This window comes from Amblyraja radiata, chromosome 2 (genome assembly GCF_010909765.2).
Source record: "Amblyraja radiata isolate CabotCenter1 chromosome 2, sAmbRad1.1.pri, whole genome shotgun sequence".
Lineage (NCBI taxonomy): Eukaryota > Metazoa > Chordata > Chondrichthyes > Rajiformes > Rajidae > Amblyraja > Amblyraja radiata.
The window spans coordinates 27080505-27097056 of record NC_045957.1 but is presented as its reverse complement, the minus strand read 5'-3'; the positions used below and the strand labels follow the sequence as shown (position 1 = coordinate 27097056).

Here is a 16552-nt window from a genome sequence, read left to right as displayed (position 1 = left end):
ATGATGGGCAAATAATCTATATGTAAGGGTGCCAGGGGTTATGGAGAGAAGGCAGGAGGATGGGGTTGAGAGGGAAAGATTAGTCAACCATAATTGAATGGCTGAGTAGACTTGATGGGCCAAATGGCCTAATTCTCCTCCTATTACTCAGGAACTTGCGAACTATTTCTGAACTTCTGTGTTTTTGGCGATAAAATATAAAATAGTATTCCTCACTTCGACCTGCGATCCCCTTTGCCATTTGGTTTGGTTTATTACTGTTACCTGCACCGAGATGCAGTGAAAAGCTTTTGTTTGCATGCTTTCCAATTAAAGATAATACGTGTACAATCCAGTCATACACAAGTTGGATGATCAGCCATGATCATATTGAATGGCGGTGCAGGCTCGAAGGGCCGAATGGCCTACTCCTGCACCTATTTTCTATGTTTCTATGTTTCCAAGGACAACAGTGGAACAAAGAGATATATACCAGAGTGCAGAATGTCCAGCTAGAAATACTGATAGATCTCCAAATGGATTTAAAAGAGTGGGGCAATTAGAGTCATAGAGTAATACAGTGTGGAAACAGGCCCTTCGGCCCAACTCGCCCACACCGGATTGTTGTGGGCAACAGTAGATTATCATCTGGGACCAGCGTGCAAAGAGAGGCCCAACTCTGGTGCCTTCACGCCAGTGATTTTGAGCAGTTTGCTGTTCTTAAATATTTCCTTCTCTTCCTCCAATTTCTCTTCCACCATTTCAAGGGTGTTTTTCACTAAACCACAGTAAACTTATTGCTACTTTGTTTAGTCTAGTTTAGGTTAGAGATCCAGCATGGAAACAGGCCCTTCGGCCCGCCGAGTCCATGCCGACCAGCGATTACCCCACTCCGCACACCAACACCATCCTACACACTAGGGACAATTTACAGAAGCCAATTAACCTACAAACCTGCACGACTTTGGAGTGTGGGAGGATACCAGAGCACCCGGAGGAAACCCACCCGGTCACAAACTCCGCACAGACAGCACCCGAGGTCAGGATCAAACCCAGGTCTTTGTCGCTGTAAAGGGCCTGTCCCACTTTCACGACCTCTGCCGAGTTTGTCCTTGACTCATATGCGCAGCATGGTCGTCACGAGGTCGTAGGTAGGTGGTAGGTACTCGTGGCATCAAGTAGGTCGGGGCGTTTTTTCTAGCGTGACGAAAAATGTCCACGGGTAAAAAAGGTTGTGAATTAGGTTGTGAAAGTGGGACATGCCCTTAAGGCTGCAACTCTACCGCTGCACCACTGTGCCAACCTTTGCCTCTGCACCTCCCACCTCAGCTCCCATCAGAGGCTCTTTCCATTTCCCATTCTCTTTTCATGAAGAGTCATTGATAAGGAAACATGAAGCTTGTGTGGGAGATAAAATGTGTGTGTGGAGAATGAACCTGTGCATGGTAGAATGAATTTGAATGAGGTTATGTGCAACTGATGACTGTTACATAAAGCTCTGCAGGAAGTGGGCTACAAATTATCTTGCAAAAATGCATGTTCATGTATGCAAAATGTATAATACTAAACATAAATTATTACACAGTAAATTGATATGTTTTTCTACTTGGGAACAAGCTGCCAGGCATAAGAATGGAGGCTCAAATATGTTTGAAGGCATCCTGGGTTTTCTCCGGGTGCTCCGGTTTCCTCTCGCATTCCAAAGTCGTATGGGTTTGTGGGTTAATTGGCTTTGGTAAAATTGTAAGTTGTCCCTAGTGTGTAGGATAGTGTTAGTGTACGGGGTAATTGCTGATTGGCGTGATTTGGTGGGCCGAAGGGCCTGTTTGCACTCTGTATCTCTGAAGTCTAATGTCTAAAGTAAAGATGGCCAAACCTTTTCAAACTTACTTGAAACAGCCAGTCTCATGATGGCCATTAAGCAATTTGTATGCATTTGCAGTGTAGTGTGCTATTTATTGTGCCTCCTATTCTGATGTCAGTTCAACGGAGTAACTCAGCGGGACAGGCAGCATCTCTGGAGAGAAGGAATGGGTGACGTTTCGGGTCGAGACCCTTCTTCAGACTGAGAGGCAAGGGAGGGGGAGATGCCATTTCGGGTCGAGACCCTTCTTCAGACTGAGAGGCAAGGGAGGGGGAGATGCCATCCCTCCCCCTTCCTAGTTCTCCGACCAGTCTGACTGTCCCTGTCCATTTTATCTGTTTGCTTTGTTGTTACCTTCTCCTACTAACAATGATCTATTCTACATTATCCTCGATATCCACCCCCTTTTAAGTCTCGTTCTCACCTTCTATTTCTGTATGATCTCCGTATCTCCCACTCCCTGACTCTCAGTCTGAAAAAGGTCTCTATCTGAAACGTCACCCATTCCTTCTCTCCAGAAATGCTGCCTGTCCCGCTGAGTTGCTCCAGCATTTTGTGTCTATCTTCGGTTTAAACCTGCAACTGCAGTTCCTTTCTACACACATTGAATATAGATGTTGGGATGTTATGTTACAGTTATACAAGACCTTGGTGAAGCCACATTTGGAGTATTGTGCTCAGTTTTAGTCATTCTGTTATAGGAATGATGTTGTCAGGCTGGAAAGGGTGTGGAGAAGATTTACGAGTGTGCTGCCAGGATTTGTGGGTCTGAGCTACAGGGAGTGGTTAAGCAGGCTAGGACTTATTCCCTGGAGCGCAGGAAGAAGAGGGGTGATCTCATAGAGCTATATAAGATCATGAGGGTAATAGACAGGGTAAATGCACAGAGTTTTTTACTCAGAGTAGGGAAATCAAGAACCAGAGGTTTAAGGTGAGAGTGGAAAGATTTTATAGGATCCTGAAGGGTAACTTTTAATGGGAACCAGAGGTTGATGGGTATATGGAACGAGCTGCCAGAGGAGGTAGTTGAGGCATGTACTGTCAGAACATTTAAAATACATTTGGACTGGTACATGGATAGGAAAGGTTTAGAAGGATTTGGGACCAAACGCAGCCAGATGGGACTAGTGTAGATTGGGCATGTTGGTCGGCATTGGCAAGTTGGGCCGAAGGGCCTGTTTCCATGCTGGATAAGTAAAACTCTTAGACTCTAAGTGAACCTCGCTCTGGATGGGACCGCCAAAGATGCCTGCTAGTTGCTGCACAATTAGGTGGTGATTATGTTCACCAGCATCATTGCACCATAGGGCAGCCCAGTGGCGCAGCGGTAGAGTTGCTGCCTTACAGCGCCAGAGACCCAGGTTCGATCTTGAGTACGGGTGCTGTTTTTACAGAGTTTGCACGTTCTCCCTGTGACCTGCGCGGGTTTTCTCCGAGATCTCCAGTTTCCCCCCACACTCTAAAAACGTACAGGTATGCAGGAACAGTCTGAAGAAAAGTCTAGACCCGAAACGTCAACCATTCCTTCTCTCCAGAGATGCTGCCTGTCCCACTGAGTTACTCCAGCATTTTGTGTCCATCTTCAATTTAAACCAGCATCTGCAGTTCTTTCCTACACAGGTATATAGGTCAGATGGCTTCGGTAAAATTGTAAATTGTCTCTAGTGTGTAGGATAGTGTTAGTGTGGGGATCGCTGGTCGGCTTGGACTCGGTAGGCCGAAGGGTCTGTTTCCGCGCTGTATCTCTAAACTAAACTAAACTAAACTAAAGCATTGTGACACCGATACAACTAAGCAGATCTTAATCTCTCTTCCAGCATCCGCGCTGAAACACTGTCTTGTCTTGGCATTCTGGCAGTGAGAGACGGACACCTCTTGTCAAGAGAATTGACGAGATAATTACGGTTTACGAACTCTGCTTCCACTGCTGATGTCCAACTGAGAAATGCCTGTCAGTCATGATACAGGAAGGAGTACTTAGTCGTAATGAGCTGAAAAGTGGTTTATTTACTTCCTCTGTTCCCTGTGGTCCGCAGGGAGAGAACGAGAGGAAATTGGAAGAAGACAAGAGCAGTGTCTCGTCTTCTTTTCAATCAGATACCTTCTACAGCTGCCAATGGGCACTTAGGTTACTCCAATACCTATTAGCTGGTTCAGTGCTGTTTCATTACAGAGGAAATGCAGGGCTGTTCGCTGTTCACAGTCCTGTAAGTATCAAGAGAAACACACAACCAATTTGCCAGTGTTCCTCCTGGAAGAAAAGCAGGCATCATAACTCAGTCTGCTAATATGTAAGTGGGAGCACTGCATGGTCAAGGGGTAGGGATGAAAAGGTGTCGGAGAAATGGGGAAGGGTCTCGACCCGAATTCCACACCCATGTTTCATTCTGAACTGCCATCCACATCCACTGTGGTCTTGCATTTGTATCAGACCACCAGTCATAAAGTGGTAGTCATACAGCGTGGAAACAGGCCCCTCGGCCCAACTTGCCCCCATCTACACTAGTCCCACCTCCCTGCGCTTAGCCCAAATCCCTTTAAACCTTTCCTATCCATGCTCCTGAATAAATGTTTCTTAAACGTTGCAATATTACCTGCAACTCAAGAAGAATGTTGCCATGGTGGGGTCTCAAAGACAAATGGAACTCTATAGGACTTTGATTAGGCTGCATTTGGAGTATTTTAAGTCAAGTCAAGAGAGTTTATTGTCATGTGTCCCAGATAGGACAATGAAATTCTTGCTTTGCTGCAGCACAACAGAATATTGTAGGCATAAATACAGATCAGATCAGATCAGATCAGTGTGACCATATACCATAGAATATATATATACACACATAAATAAACAGATAAAGTGCAATAGGCTGTCATAGTTCAGAGTTTGTTTGAAGTTGTGTTTAATAGCCTGATGGCTGTGGGGAAGCAGCTGTTCCTGAACCAGGATGTTGCAGATTTCAGGCTCCTGTACCTTCTACCTGATGGCAGCGGGGAGATGAGTGCGTGGCCAGGATTGTGTGGGTCCTTGATGATGCTGGCAGCCTTTTTGAGGCAGCGCTTGCGATAGATTCCCTCGATGTTAGGGAGGTCAGAGCTGATGATGGACTGGGCAGTGTTTACTACTTTTTGTAGTCTTTTCCGCTCCTGGGCGCTCAAGTTGCCAAACCAAGCCACGATGCAACCGGTCAGCATGCTCTCTACTGTGCACCTGTAGAAGTTAGAGAGAGTCCTCCTTGACATACCGACTCTCCGTAATCTTCTTAGGAAATAGAGGCGCTGATGAGCTTTCTTGATAATTGCATTAGTGTGCTGGGACCAGGATGCAGTTCTAGTTGCCCCATTACAGGAAAGATGTGGAGACGGTGGAGAGGAGGTTCACCAGAGTGCTGCCTGGATTAGTGGGCTTCAACCACAGGGAGAGGTTGGATAGACTTGGAATGTTTTCTCTGGAACGTCAGAGGTTGAGGGGAGACGACAGAACTATGTAAAATTATGAGAGGCACAGATAGGGTAGACAGTCAGAACCTTTTTCCCAGGGAGGAAATGTCCAACACTAGAGGGCATAGCTATAAGGTGAGAGGGGGAAAGTTCAATGGAGATGTGCGGGGCAGGTTTTTTACACAAAGCGTGGTGGGGCCTGGAACACATTGCTGGGGGTGGTGGTGGAGGCAGATACTATAGTGACGTTTAAGAGGCTTTTAGATAGACACGTGGAAGTGCAGGGAATGTTGGGATAAGGATCAAGTACAAGCAGATGAGTTCAGTTTAACTTGGCATCTCTTTTGGCACAAACATTTTAATATTAATACCAACCTTGAGGGCCACCCTGTTTGCATAATCATTTCAATAAAATTATCCTCCAAGGACCTCCTTTATTTTCCCTCTTCTAAAATTAAACTAAATAACAGTTCTTCAGCTTAATTAACCCCGTGAAACCCTTTCCCCCGCTGTAAACATTGTAAACAGTATGAATGTGACATCAGCTTCCAACGTAAACATAGAACTGCAACAGACAGCACTCCAACAGTGCTGCACGGTGGCTCAGCAGTAGAGGTGCTGCCTTACAGCACCAGAGACCCGGGTTAGTTCCTGACTACGGGTGCTGTCTGTACGGAGTTTGCAAGTGCTCTCTGTGACCGCACGGAATTTCCCCGGGAGCTCCGGTTTCCTTCCACACTCCAAAGACATACAGGTATGAAGTTTTATTAGCTGCGATAAAATTGTAAATTGTCCCTGGTGTGTAGAAGAGTGCTAGTGTATGGGGTTTGCTGGTCAGCGCGGACTCGGTGGGCCGAAGGGCCTGTTTCCACGCTGTATCTCTAAAGTCTACGTCCATGACAAGTTAAACTGAGTTTAGAACCAACATAAAAATTATTGGAGCCCCAGACAAACTGGTCTTCTAGTTTGAGGAAGAACATTCTTGCTATTGAGGGAGTGCATCATAGGTTCACCAAGTTAATTCCTGGGATGGCGGGACTGACATATGATGAAAGAATGGGTCGACTGGGCTTGTATTCACTGACATTTAGAAGAATGAGAGGGGCTCTTATAGAAACATATACAATTATTAAGGGATTGGACAGGCTAGATGCAGGAAAAATGTTCCCGATGTTGGGGGAGTCCAAAACCAGGGGTCACAGTTTAAGAATAAGGGGTAGGCCATCTAGGACTGAGATAAGGAAAAACGTTTTCACCCAGAGAGCTGTGAATCTGTGGAATTCTCTGCCACAGAAGGCAGTGGAGGCCAATTCACTGGATGTTTTCAAGAGAGAGTTGGATATTGCTCTTAGGGCTAACGGGATCAAGGGATATGGGGAGAAAGCAGGAACGGGGTACTGATTCTGGATTCTGGCGTACACCTGCACCTATTTTCTATGTTTCTGTACAATCTATGTCCCACTGTGTCCTTGTATTAGAACTTGTTCACCCATCAGGCTCCACCAACTGAGTTACTAGCATTTAGCATCATTTGTAAGTGTCTGATACACTCGTGCAGGATTTTGTCGTTCCCACATTAAACACAAGCAGAGTTTAGTGTGATCGTTCAATCGTTGCTCAGTAGCCACTATTTACCATGCTTTTTAACTTGCTAGCAGTAATTCCCACTGGTGACTCTCACCCCGAAACATTCCTCCTCAGAGGCTATCTGACCTGCTGAATTTAGTTTAGTTTAGAGGTACAGCATGGAAACAGGCCCTTCGGCCCACTGTCTACGCAGACCAGCGATCCCCGTACAATAGCACTATCCTACACACTAGGGACAATTTACAATCTTTACCGAAGCCTACAAACCTATACGTCATTGGAGTGTGGGATGAAACTGGAGCACCCAGAGAAAACCCACACGGTCACGGGGAGAACGTACATACTCCGTACAGACAGAGCCCCTAGTCAGGATCGAACCTGGGTCTCTGGTGTTGTAAGGCAGCAACTGTACCACTGCACCACCGAGTTCCAGCAGTTTGTTTTTCTCTGCTCGGTGAAAGGAAAGGTTTCTTGTTTCTTGTGTTCGTTTGAGCTTTACAGCTCCTGGAGCTAGTCAACAACGTGACTGCATCTATACAGTGACTATATAATCATCCTGCCATAAAAACATACTAAGGATGGCCCAACCACATTCTGAACAGTGAGTACAATTTGTTACCATCAAACCAGAGATATAGGGTTCCAAAATGTAATAAGGTTTGACTGAAGCACTCTTTTGTGTACCAGTCAATCCTCGAACTAAGTATGGTGCTTAATCCCAGATCAAATGCACGCTGATTAGAATTAGATCCTTTATTTGTCATTCAGACCTTATGGTCTGAACAAAATGTCGTTACCTGCAGCCATACATACAATAATAAACAACAGAACAGACAGTAAACACAAATTAACATCCACCACAGTGAGTTCACCAAGCACCTCCTCACTGTGATGGAGGCAAAAATCTTAGGGCTGCAGTCTCTTCCCTCCTCTTCTCCCTCTGCGCTGAGGCGATACCCCACCGGGCGATGGTAAGTCAGTCCCGCGGCTCACCGAGCTCCGCGAACGGGCCGGTTCAAACTCCGCGGCCGGGGGTGGTCGAAGCTGCCACCCTCCAGTCCAGCGGACGCAGCTGTTAACGACGTAGTCCACTGGCCCGCGGCCGAACCCCGGACTCAGGCCGCCGCTGCCAGAACGCCGTCTCAGCCACCGGAGCACTGTTCCAGCCCCAAGCTGGGTCGCCCTCACATGAGCGCCATTACCCTCGAGCCAGGCCACCCTGGAGCGTCTCAGCCCCGCGCCAGGCCGCCCTCACGGGAGCGCCATTACCCTCGAGCTGGGCTGCCCTCACGGGAGCGCCGTTACCCTCGAGCCAGGCTGCCCTCACGGGAGCGTCTCAGCCCCTCACGGGAGCGCCGTTACCCTCGAGCCAGGCCGCCCTCACGGGAGCGCCGTTACCCTCGATGGGCCTCACATGTTGTCTTCTGTTATTGTAATGTTGTGTTGAATGTATGTATTTTTTGGTCCTGTCTTGATGTCTTAATGCAGGACTTTTCAAGTCTCTATTATCTTTTATGTGATGCTGTAAATGGAGCTGCTGCCATGCAAAACTAATTTCAGACTTTGTCCCGATAATAAAGTAACATCGTATCGTATCGTTTCGTATATATTTATGGGACACGAGGAGGTAGTTGAGGCAGGTGTGATAGCAGCATTAAAAACACACTTGGACAGGTATATGGATAAGAAAGATTTAGAGGGGAAAAAACCTCAAAGAATGCTGGAGTAACTCAGTGACTCAGGCAGCATCTCTGGAGAACATGGATAGGTGACTTTTCGGGTCGGGACTCTTTTTCAGACTGGAGTTACTCCAGCACTTTGTGTCTTTTTTTGTAAACCAGCATCTGCAGTTCCTCGTGTCTACAAGGTTTAGAGGGATGTGGGCAAATAGGGCTAAGTAAGGTGAGGCATATTGGTCAGCATGGACGAGTTGGACCAAAGGGTCTGTTTGCGTGCTGTGTGATTCTATTTCTGTCTGGCCCCAGATTTGACCATCTGACCTTTCTGGCAACTGGATGGGGGTTGGGGCAGCAGAGGTGGAGGGGTCGGGGGGAGGGGGGGTTGACCTATGGCATTGCCGATCTTGAAGGAAAGCAGAACCAATAGTCAACTGTGTTTAATCTTTGCCTAGATCTAAATGATGCTCTGCTAAATGTTACAGTTTGTGAACACAGGTTAAGTGAAATACTGTAAAACATTCTGTAGAGTATTGGGATTCCTTGCTGTCAAAGTTTTACAGCATGCCGTTCATTCATTAACTTCAAACAGGCATGGGTAACAATGAGGTGAGGGGGGGGGGGAGGCAGGGTGTTCGACTCCAACAATGATAAAAGCATAAACACTATCACTGCTGGAAACTGAAAGAAAATTAGAAAATGCTGGATATACTCAGGAGATAAAGCACCTGTGGGCAAACCAAGCACTTTTGAGAGAATGGCACATAAATCCATACAACATAGGAGCAGAATTAGGCCATTTGGCCCATCGAGTCTGTTCTGCCATTATTCTGCCGTCTTCCAGAAACCTTTTACGCTCTTACTAATCAAGAACCTCTCAAATTCTGCTTTAAAAATACCCAATGGCTTATCCTCCACCAGTGAATTCCGCAGATTCACCACCCTTTAGCTGAAGAGATTCCTCCTCATCTCCATTCTAAACGGAAGTCCTTTGTTCTGAGGCCGTGCCCTCTGGTCCTAGACTCTCTCACTATCGGAGGCGTCCTCTCCACATCCACTCTCGCTCAGCCTTTTATTATTTGGTAGGTTTCAATGTGATCCCTCTTTATTCTTCTAAACTCTAGCAAGTATAGGTTCAAAGCCTTCAAACACTCATCAAACATTAACCCGGGGATGTTTTAAAAGCATGCTTTAATTTGCTGAGAAGGTGGAGGGATGGAGGTTACAAAGGGAATGTAGGAATGTACAGGTACAATAAAAAAACTATTTCCAGCAGCATCACAGGCATGGAGACACAGACTGTGCAAAAAGCATAATTTATATATAAATTGCTCGTAAATTCTATCAGACAGTGAAAAGAAAAAGATTTGGGCTACACAGTGGTGCAGTGGTAGTGTCGCTGCCTTACAGCACCAAAGACCCGGGTTTGATGATGACTACAGCACTGCCTGTACCGAGGATGCATGTTCTCCCTGTGACCGCGTGCGTTTCTACGGCTGCTTCAGTTGCTCCAATAAACTTGCAGGTTTGTAGGTTATTCGGTTTCTGTAAACTGTCCCTAGTGTGCACGATAGAACCCGTGTACGGGTGATCATTGGTCGGCATGGACTCAGTGGGCCAAACGGCCTGTTTCCACACAGTATGTCTAAACTAAACTAAATTGTACAAAGAAAAAACAAGACATTTGTGCAAAACACATTAGGAAATGAGTGCATGGCAGTGCAAGTGGTGGTATGTAGATAGACACAAAAAGCTGGAGTAACCCAGCGGGACAGGCAGTGTCTCTAGGGAGAAGGAATGGGTGATGTTACAGGTCGAGACCTTTCTTCAGACTGGTTAGGGATAAGGGAAACGTAAGATATAGACGGTGATGTGGAGAGATAAAGAACAATGAATGAAAGATATGCAAAAAAGTAATGATGATAAAGGAAATAGACCATTGGTAGCTGTTTGTAGGGTGAAAACGAGAAGTTAGTGCGACTTGGGTGGAGGAGGGATAGAGAGAGAGGGATTGCCGGGGCTACCTGAAGTGAGAGAAATCAATATTCATACCACTGGGCTGCAAGTTGCCCAAGCGAAATATGAGTTTAGCCTCACTCTGACAATGGAGGAGACAGAGGACAGAAAGGTCTGTGTAGGAATGGGAATGGGAATAAAAGTGACCGGCAACCGGGAGATCAGGTTGGTTCACACGGGCTGAGCGAAGGTGTTCCGCAAAACGATCGCCCAGTCTGCGCTTGCTCTCGCCGATGTATAAGAGTCCACATCTTGAACAACGGATACAGTAGATGAGGTTGGAGGAGGTGCTGTAGTGTTCCATTGCCAAGATAGGATTAGGTTGGTATAGACACAAACTGCTTGAGGCATAAAATGCTAGAGTACATCAGCGGGTCAGGCAGCATCTCTGGAGATAACGAATGAGGTGACATTTCAGGACAAGACCCATCTTCAGACCCGATGGCCCACATGGACCTTGGATTGTGTAGGTCGGATCAAGAACCGGATGAAAGTAGCTGTCCCTGAACCCGCTGGTGTGGCACTTTAGGTTTTATTGTACCTCCTAACCGATGGTGACAGTAGGTAAAGGACACGACCCAGAAGGTGCGGTTCCTTGATGGTAGATGCCACTTTCTTGAGGCATTGACAGCTTTTGATGCTGGGCAGGTCAGTGCCCGCGATGGACTGGGCTGAGTCCATCACTCATTGTCTGGAGTTTTATAATATTTTAGAATCAAATCCAACTAGGATGAACTTGCTTTGATGGAGCATTTTTTGTGTGGGGAAATTGTAGCTCCACAAAGCAACCATAATGATTGCAGAACACTGACCTACAGTCAGAGCTGTAAAAGGCTCCGCGGGAGTTGGGTTCGATTTATTTGTTTGAAGTCGAGCTTCATTTCCATTCCTCTCACTGCAGAGGGAGCAATAAATTTGCAAAGCAGTTCAAGCTGCCTCCTCTCCATAAATCTCGTTCGTTAAGGCTGAGTGCTCTTCCTGGGAGCTTGGTGCGTGGGGGAAAAAAAAGCTTTTCCCTGGGGAAGTTGAGGTTGGTTGAAGTTTCTCCACTTTGGATGTTAATTAGCTTTGTTGCTGTGCTGCCCTGCATGACTTGCGAATCATTACCTTTCCTGGACCACGACTATCGTACACTATGCATTTTGTTTTCAATAAGAGAGTTGCAAACATGAAATCTTAATGCATCCTTGGCAATGCGCCATGTTGCTGGAACTATATTCTGCACTCTGTATCATCCGTCCCCTTTGCTCGACCGAATATTGTTGAGATTGATTTGATTGCATTCATGTATTGATATATCTGATCTGTTTGGATCGCACGTAAAGCAAAGCTTTTCACTGTTCCAGGGCAGTGAATTGGTGGAACTCATCGTCACAGACGGCTGTGGAGGCCAATCAATGGGTATTTGTAAAGCAGAGATTGACAGGTTCTTGATTAATTTGATTTAGTCTAGTTTATTGTCACGTGTACCGAGGTGCAGTGAAACACTTGCTAAACAATCAGCCGAAAGACTATTCATGATTACAGTCGAGCCGGCCTCACTGTACAGACACATGATAAAGTGGTTAGTGAGGGTGTCAGAGGTTTCTGGGAGAAGGCAGGAGAACGGGGCTGAGAGGGAAAAATAGATCAGCCATGAATGAATGGCAGAGGAAACACGATGGGCTGAATGGCCTCATTCTGCTCATAATAGTAAGTTAATATCATCAGCGTTTCATAAGTCATAAGGGCGGTCATGGTGGCGCAGCGGTAGAGTTGCTCCCTTACAGCGAATGCAGCGCCAGAGACGCGGGTTCAATCTACGGGTGCTGTCTGTACAGAGTTTGTACGTTCTCCCCGTGACCTGCGTGGGTTTTCTCCGAGGTCTTCGGTTTCCTCCCACACTCCAAAGATGTACATGTGTGTAGGTTAATCGGCTTGGTATCAAGTAAAATCTGTCCCAAGTGGGTGTGTGGATAGTGTTAATGTGCGGGGATCGCTGGTCGGCGCGGACCCGGTGGACCGAAGGCCTGTTTACTCGCTGTATCTCTAAACTAAACTAAATGAAACTAAAGTGATAGGAGTAGTTAGGCCATTCGGCCCATCAAGTCCATTCCGCCATTCAATCATAGCTGATCTATCTCCTCCTCCTAACCCCATTCTTCTGCCTTCTCCCCATAACCTTCTGACTCCTCTAGTATGATCCTATGATCTGACAGTAATAAACCTGAACTTAATTCCTTCATTCCCCTTGTCCTTCTCGACCTGAATGTTGACATGGTTTCTGTCTCATCTACGAACCCTGAAAGTGGATCTCACATCCCAGCTCTTGCCCCACTCTCACACTTGTTTCATTGCAAGGTTAGAGGGGCAGAGCAGAGGACAATTGGGGCTTACAGGTACGAGTTGGCAGCCTGGAGGTTGTTACTGGGCTGTTGCTGAGCCATTTGGACCACAGGTGCGGAGACATGAGTTCAAATCCAGCCATGGTGGATGAGAAATTAAAGTTTGAATGGATCTGGAACAAAGAGTCAGCCTGAGTAACAGTCTTTATAAAAAAACAAACTGCTGGAGGAACTCAGGGTATTGAGCAGCCTGTGTTGAAGGAAAGGAATTCTTGATGATTCAGATCGAGAGTGCAGGCTCGAAGGGCCAAATGGCCTCCTCCTGCACCTATTTTCCATGAGGACCCTGTGTCATGGTCTGTAGAGGGTGTAAAGAGGTTTATGGGGGGGGTGGGGGGGGGTGTGAGATGGGGGGGTGAGACGGGGGGGGTGAGACGGGAGGGGTGAGAGGGGGGAGACGGGGGAGTGAGACGGGGAGGGGTGAGACGGGGGGGTGAGACATGGGGGGTGAGACGGGAGGGGTGTGACGAGGGGGGTGAGACGGGGGGGTGAGACGGGGGGGAGTGAGACGGGGGGGAGTGAGACGGGGGGGGTGAGACGGGAGGAGACGGGAGAGGGTGAGACGGGGAGTGAACGGGAGGGAGTGAGACGGGAGGGAGTGAGATGGGAGGGAGTGAGACGGGGGGGGTGGAGACGGGGGGGGGGTGAGACGTGGAGAGGGAGGTGAGACTGGAGGGGGTGAGACGGAGGGGGTGAGACTGGAGGGGGTGAGAGCGGAGGGGTGAGACGTGGGGGGGGGGTGAGACGGGAGGGGGTGGAACGGGAGGGGGTGAGACGGGGGGGGGTGAGACGGGAGGGGGTGAGACGGGAGGGGGTGAGACGGGAGGGGGTGAGACGGGAGGTGAGACAGGGGGTGAGACGGGAGGGGGTGAGATGGGGAGGGGGTGAGACGGGAGGTGAGACAGGGGGTGAGACGGGAGGGGGTGAGACGGGAGGGAGTGAGACGTGGGGGGGGGTGTGAGACGGGAGGGAGTGAGACGTGGGGAGGTGAGACGGGAGGGAGTGAGACGGGAGGGGGTGAGACGGGAGGGGGTGAGACGGGAGGGGGTGAGACGGGGAGTGAGACGGGAGGGAGTGAGACGTGGGGGGGTGAGACGGGGGGGAGTGAGACGTGGGGGGAGTGAGATGGGAGGGGGTGAGACGGGAGGGGGTGAGACGGGAGGGGGTGAGACGGGGGGGGGGGTGAGACGGGAGGGGGTGAGACGGGAGGGGGTGAGACGTGGGGGGGTGAGACGGGGTGTGAGACGGGAGGGGGTGAGACGGGAGGGGGTGAGACGGGAGGTGAGACAGGGGGTGAGACGGGAGGGGGTGAGACGGGAGGGGGTGAGACGGGAGGGGGTGAGGGGAGGGGGTGAGACGGGAGGGGGTGAGACGGGAGGGGGTGAGACGGGAGGGGGTGAGACGGGAGGGGGTGAGACGGGAGGGGGTGAGACGGGAGGGGGTGAGACGGGAGGGAGTGAGACGTGGGGGGGGTGAGACGGGAGGGGGTGAGACGGGAGGGGGTGAGACGGGAGGGAGTGAGACGTGGTGGGGTGAGATGGGAGGGGGTGAGATGGGAGGTGGTGAGACGGGAGGGGGTGAGACGGGAGGGGGTGAGACGGGAGGGGGTGAGACGGGAGGGGGTGAGACGGGAGGGGGGGCTGGAAGCAGACAAGCAAAAAAATCAGAGACTGGGAACGGCAGATGCTGGAATCTTGAGCAAATCGCAAAATGTTGGACTAACTCAACGGATCAGGCAGCATCTGGAGAGGCGACATTTCGGGTCGGGACCCTTCTTCAGACTGATTGTAGTATGGGATAGAAAGCTGGAAAACATCAAGAGGCACATGGAGGCATTAGGCTTGGCTGATGCTAATATTGGTATAATATGACCTCCCTCTGTATGATCATGTACATGGCCCCACTTTTATTTACTGTAGGTTCTCCTTTAAATAATACTCTGCTTTTATCTAAACCTAGCTCTACTTAAGTAGGTATAAATAACCTGAATATTGTTTAAGTGGAATGGCAGTGTGAAAATGGGATATAATGTTGCTTCATTTATTTAAAAATGCTTTCACACTTTATTTCTGGATCATTTCCAATATTTTGACTTATTAATGAAACTGTTAATACATAAAATCTTACAACGTATTGATCCAGGCTGGTTTTTTTTGTTTGATCAACACAGTTAATAGAGAGAGAAGATTTATATAATGTTTTTATAAAAGTCTGAAGTCATGACATTATGTAGTAGAAGCAAGGAACTGCAGATGCTGGTTTACAAAAAAAACACAGAGTGCTGGAGTAACAAGTGTGTAGGTGAGCAGTGGAATCCGGAGGAAGATGAAGGGAAATGTGGTAAAGGGCTAGTATAAATGGGTGCTTAATGGTTAGTGCGGACTCAGTGGGCCAAAGGGCCTGTCTCCGTGCTTGTTGACCCGGAGACTGTGAATGTACAGGAGCTCCCTACAAGAAGCAACCTGGAACCACTTTCAACACAGCAGCAGAGTGGCACAGCTGGTAGAGCGGCTTCCTCTCATCACCAGAGACCCAGGTTCGATCCTGACCTCGGGTGCTGTCTGTGTGGAGTTTGCACGTTCTTCCTGTGACGGCGTGGCTTTCCTCTTGGCGCTCCGATTTCCTCCCACGTCCCAAAGACGTGCGAGTTTGTAGGTTTATTGGCCTCTGCAAATTGTCCGTAGTGTGTAGGGAGTGGATGACGTAGAACGAGTGTGAACGGGTGATTGATGGTCGGCATGGACACGGTGGGCCGAAGGGCCTGTTTCTATGCTGTATCTCCAAAACTAAAGAACTTAAATTGGCAGCACCGTATCACGTTACAGGGCAACTCTTGGTGGCCACACCAACAGTGGCAGCAACTTGAGAGTGATTTATTTCAGCAACATCCGTCTCCTTATTGACCCAGCTCGTGAATATTGTGTTGGCTCAGCGACTAACTCCATACAGATGCATTTCCCCGTGAAACACACGGAACAAATTCAAGCTTTGCTTTTAGTCCAGTTTCCAATTACTTCACCTGGCAATAGCTTCACATCTGACATTTTTCTTTCGTTTTCAACAGTGGGGAAGTGAGTTCCTAATACATCCTGAACGACCTTTGTTGTATTGCAGCCAGAATAATGAGCTAATAGTAAAGGTTGCAAATGTTTGACAAGACAATATTTAATCTACAGCCACTTAAAACAACTGTGCTCATATGACCACACAATTGGCTTATTTGTATAACCAAAGCAGCTCCACTGCATTGTAAAATCAAGATCTCTCCTGCTTCTAAAGTGCACCCATAGTCCAGCAGTGCTGAAGATGTTTGTCAGAAGCTCTATTAGTAAGGAAAAGATTTTACTTTTTTTGTTCTGATCATTGTTGGCACAATACAGTTTCTTTCTCTTTGTGACTCGTGGCAAATTAATTTTTGCTCAAGTTTCCTGATAGAATTGTAAACTGCTCTTATAAAGGGCGGTGCAGCTGCTAGAACTAGCGTGGACGGGTGACTGGTGGTTGACGTGGACTCGGTGGGGAAAACAGAAGAGACTGTTTGCACGCTGTCTCTCTAAACTAAACTAAGATGTTAAAAACAAATTGTCAGCCATTGGTGAATTACTGGGATT

General features: G+C 48.1%; 1 protein-coding gene across 6 annotated transcripts in view; it reads left to right on the top strand.

Annotated features, from left to right (window-relative positions):
* The window catches only part of prkag2 (protein kinase AMP-activated non-catalytic subunit gamma 2), a 397145-nt gene that overhangs the window by 269440 nt on the left and 111153 nt on the right, over positions 1–16552 (top strand). Inside the window, exon 1 of one of the 6 annotated variants that reach the window (XM_033043971.1) lies at positions 16215–16269. The exons of the other annotated variants lie outside the window; for them this stretch is intronic. Coding sequence (XP_032899862.1) covers positions 16248–16269 — 22 coding nt within the window. The 5' untranslated portion in view covers positions 16215–16247. Of the gene's footprint in view, positions 1–16214; positions 16270–16552 lie in introns of those variants that run through there. 6 annotated transcript variants of the gene reach the window in all.